Source organism: Lepidothrix coronata, unplaced genomic scaffold (assembly GCF_001604755.1).
Source record: "Lepidothrix coronata isolate B3197 unplaced genomic scaffold, Lepidothrix_coronata-1.0 Scaffold219, whole genome shotgun sequence".
In the NCBI taxonomy this organism is placed as follows: domain Eukaryota; kingdom Metazoa; phylum Chordata; class Aves; order Passeriformes; family Pipridae; genus Lepidothrix; species Lepidothrix coronata.
This window is the reverse complement of record NW_016690399.1, coordinates 133521-138209: the sequence shown is the minus strand read 5'-3', so window position 1 is coordinate 138209 and position 4689 is coordinate 133521. Positions and strand designations below refer to the sequence as shown.

The window sequence follows — 4689 nt, the reverse complement described above, 5'->3', positions numbered from 1 at the left end:
TCTCTCTCTCTCTCTTTTACAGGACAGGACACAGAGACAGAGAAGGAGTGGATAATGGAAACACAATGAGAGGAGGATGGAGATGGACACGGAGAGGACAAGGGAGATGGACAATGAGGACACGATGGAGATGGACAGAGAGATGACACCGGAGATAGACAAGTAGATGACAATGGAGATGGACATGGATGCAAAGAAAATTAAAAATTGGAAGAACTACCAGCAATTAACAGATGACAACGGAGCCATCCAGCCAGAGCTGGGCAGCTGCATCAACACAAAAAACAGGATTAACAACCCATCTGATGGGTCAACACTGCAACCAGGACTGATGATCTCCCAGGAGGGAGCAGCTCACTGGATCTCTTTTTCTCTTTGCAGGACAGGACAGCAGAGACAGACAAGGAGTGGATAAGAAAAGAGAGACTGACAAGGAGAGGATGGAGGAGATGGACAAGGAGTGGATAATGGAAAAGGACAACGAGAGGATGACAGAGATGGACAGTGAGAGGACGGAGGAGATGGACAACAAAGAGCACAAGGGAGATGGACAAGAAAAGGATGATGGGGATAGATATGGAGAGGACAACAGAGATGGAAAATGATGACATGATGGAGATGGACAAAGAGAGAATGATGGAGATGGACAAGGAGCAAGGGAACCCCAATTCCCAGTCCATCCAGGCCAACGGCCGGGCCTGCTAAGGCGGCCAAGTGGACGTGCCATTGGCCAGAGCTGGGCAGCTGCATCAACAGAGAAGCCAGGATTAACATCCCATCAGCTAGATCAACACTAGAACCAGGATTGCTGGATCAATGTTGGATTGTGGACTGACATCCCGTCTACTGGATCAACACTGCAACAAGGACTGATGATCTCCCAGGAGGGAGCAGCTCACTAGATCTCTCTCTCTCTCTTTTGCAGGACAGGATAAAGGAGATGGACAAGGAGAGGATAAGGGAGACAAAGAATGAGAGGACGGAGGGGATGGACAAGGAAAGGATGATGGAGTTGGACATGGAGAGGACAAGGGAGATGGACAATGAGGACATGATGGAGATGGACAAAGAGAGGGCAACGGAAATACATGAGAAGATGATGATGGAGATGGACATGGAACAGGACATGGAGTCATCCAGCTGAAGCTGGGCAGCTGGATCAACACAGAAACAGGATTAACACCCCATCTGTTGGATCAATACTGGAACCAGGATTGATGATCTCCCAGGAGGGAGCAGCTCACAGGATCTCTCTCTCTCTCTCTCTTTGCAGGAGAAGACAACAGGGACAGACAAGGAGTGGATAACAGAGACAGACAAGAGGATGACGGAGATGGACAAGGAGAGGACAGCAGAGATGGACAAGAAGTGGATAATGGAGACAGACAAGGAGAGGACGATGGAGATTTACAAGGAGATGGCAATGGAGATGGACACGGAGCAGGGGAACCACAACTCCCAACCCATCCTGGGCCAACAGCCGGGCCTGCAGAGGAGGCCAAGTGGACATTCATCGGCCAGAGCTGGGCAGCTGGATCAACACAGAAACCAGGACTGACATCCCATCTTCTGGATCAACACTGGAACCAGGACTGATGTTCTCCCAGGAGGGAGCAGCTCACTGGATCTCTCTCTCTCTCTTTTACAGGACAGGACACAGAGACAGACAAGGAGTGGATAACGGAGATGGACAAGGAGAGGAGGATGGAGAGGGACATGGAGAGGACAAGGGAGACGGACAATGAGGACATGACAGAGATGGACAAAGAGAGGACACAGGAGATAGATGAGAAGATGACAATGGAGATGGGCATGGAACATGACATGGAGCCATCCGGCCAGAGCTGGGCAGCTCCATCAACAAAAAAACCATGATCAACATCCCATTTGAGGGGTGAACACTGGAACCAGGACTGATGTTCTCCCAGGAGGGAGCAGCTCACTGAATCTCTTTCTCTCTCTTTTGCAGGACAGGACACAGAGACAGACAAGGAGTGGATAACGGAGACAGACAAGGAGAGGAGGATGCAGATGGACATGGAGAGGACACCAGAGATGGACAATTAGGACATGATGGAGATGGATAAAAAGAGGACGATGGAGACAGACAAGAAGAGGACAATGGAGATGGACACTGGGGACTGAGGATACAACAAGAAGAGGATGACAAAGACGGATACTGAGAGCACAATGGAGATGGACAACAAGAGGGCGACACAGATGGACATGGATCAGGGGAACCCCAATCCCAGCCTGCCCAGGGCCAATGGCTGGGCCTGCAGAGGAGGCCAAGTGGACATCCCAGAGCGGCACAGATGGATTAACACAAAAACCAGGATTGCCATCCCATCGTCTGGATAGACACTGGAACAAGAACTGATGATCTCCCAGGAGGGAGCAGTTCATTGGATCTCTCTCTCTCTCTATTTGCAGGACAGGACAACGCAGACAAGGAGTGGATAACGGAGATGGACAAGGAGTGGATAACGGAGACAGAAAACAAGAGGACAATGGAGATGGACACGGAGAGGTTGGAAGAGATTGACAACAAGAGGTTGAAGGAGACTGACAAGGAAAGAATGATGGAGATGGACATGAGGAGGACCATGGAGATGGACATGGAGCAGGGGAGCCCCAATCCCAGCCCATCCAGGGCCTCCAGCTGAGCCTGCAGAGGAGGCCATGTGAATGTCTCGTCGGCCAGAGCTGGGCAGCTGGATCAACACAGTAACCAGGAATAATATCCCGTCTTCTGGATTAACACTGGAACCAAGACTGCTGGATTGATGTTGGATTGTGGACTGACATCCCATCTGTTGGATCAACATTGAAACTAGGACTGATGATCTCCCAGGAGGGAGCAGCTCACTGAATCTCTTTCTCTCTCTTTTACAGGACAGGACACAGAGACAGACAAGGAGTGGATAATGGAGACAGACAAGAGGATGAAGGGGACAGACAAGGAAAGGATGATGGAGTTAGACACGGAGAGGATAAGGGAGATGGATAATGAGGACATGATGGAGATGGACAAAGAGAGGACAACGGAGATAGACGAGAAGATGACTGGAGATGGACATGGAACAGAACATGGAGCCATCCAGCCAGAGCTGGGCAGCTGGATCAACACAGAAACCAGGATTAACATCCCATCTGCTGGATCACACTGCAACCAGGACTGATGATCTCCCAGGAGGGAGCAGCTCACTGGATCTCTCTCTCTCTCTTTTGCAGGGCAGGACAACAGAGATGGACAAGGAGTGGATAACGGAGACAGACAAGGAGAGGAGGATGGAGATGGACATGGAGAGGACACCAGAGATGGACAATTAGGACATGATGGAGATGGATAAAAAGAGGACAATGGAGACAGACAAGAAGAGGACAATGGAGATGGACACTGGGGACTGAGGATACAACAAGAAGAGGGTGACAAAGACGGATACTGAGAGCACGATGGAGATGGACAAGAGGGCAACACAGATGGATGAGGAGAAGGGGAACCCCAATCCCAGCCTGCCCAGGGCCAATGGCTGGGCCTGCAGAGGAGGCCAAGTGGACATCCCAGAGCAGCAGAGATGGATTAACACAGAAACCAGGATTAATATCCCATCTGCTGGATCAGTGCAGCAACTGGGATTGCCATCCCATTGTGTGGATAGACACTAGAACAAGAACTGATGATCTCCCAGGAGGCAGCAGTTCATTGGATCTCTCTCTCTCTCTATTTGCAGGACAGGACAACGGAGATGGACAAGGAGAGGATAACGGAGACAGACAACAAGAGGACAGTGGAGATGGACAAGGGAAAGACAATGGAAATGGAGAAGGAGAGGACAGCAGAGATGGACAACGAGAGGATGACAGAGATGGACAAGGAGAAAATGATGGAGACAGACAAGGAATGGACAATGGAGATGAACAAGGAGAGGATGACATAGATGAACAGCAAGAGGATGACAGAGACAGACAAGAAATGGAAGATGGAGATGGACACTGAGAAGACATGTTAATAAAAGATGCTTTTTTTTAATGCTGCTCATCTGTTCCTGGTCCATCTCAGGAGAAAGGCAGGTGTTGGCAGCATAAATAATCATGGAATCACAGAATATCCTGAGGTAGAAGGGAGCCACAAGGATCATCCAAGTCCAACTCCTGGCCCTTCACAGGACACCCCAACAATGCTGCACCCCCTGCCGAGCACCCCCCTGCCAGGGCATCCCCCTGGACACACATCCCCCCAGTTTAGCATCCCCAAAAGCAGCATTCCTCCAGCTGAGCATCCCTCTGCCAGCCAGAGCATCCCCCTGGGGAATCATCCTGCAAGCCAGGCATCCCCCCAGACAAGCATCTCTCCAGCTGGACATCCCTCCAGCTGAACTTCCCTCTGCCAGAGCATCCCCCTGGACACTCATCCCCCCAGCCAGGCATCCCTCTGGCTGAGCATCCCCCCAAACAAGCATCCCTCCGACAGAGCATCCCTCCAGCTGAGCATCCCTTTGCCAGAGCATCCTGCCCTGGCCAAGCATCCCTCAGCTGAGGGCCTGAGCACCTTTCAGGCTGAGCATCCCCCAAACCAGCATCCCTCTGGCTCAGCATCCTTCCGGCCGAGCATCCCCCCGGCCGAGCACCCAGCGCTGGCCGACGGCCAATTTTCCCACAACAAACCCACCGACATCCCAAATTCCC

General features: G+C 51.4%; 1 protein-coding gene across 4 annotated transcripts; it reads left to right on the top strand.

Annotated features, from left to right (window-relative positions):
- Positions 1-40: 40 nt before the first annotated feature.
- On the top strand, positions 41-4017 carry LOC108506573 (RNA-binding protein 25-like). 4 transcript variants are annotated; one of them, XR_001877801.1, is made up of 4 exons: positions 41-1075; positions 1274-1432; positions 2982-3257; positions 3306-4017. XR_001877801.1 is itself a non-coding variant. In XM_017833738.1 (3 exons), the coding sequence occupies exons 1-3, from the start codon at positions 941-943 to the stop codon at positions 3180-3182; spliced, it is 444 nt and encodes a 147-aa protein (XP_017689227.1). In that variant the 5' UTR covers positions 41-940; the 3' UTR covers positions 3183-4017. The 4 variants fall into 4 exon arrangements, 3 of the variants coding, with proteins under 3 accessions (XP_017689227.1, XP_017689225.1, XP_017689226.1); XM_017833738.1 differs by having other exon boundaries at positions 41-1069; positions 1319-1432; positions 2982-4017; XM_017833736.1 differs by having other exon boundaries at positions 2982-4017.
- The last annotated feature ends 672 nt before the right edge of the window (positions 4018-4689 follow it).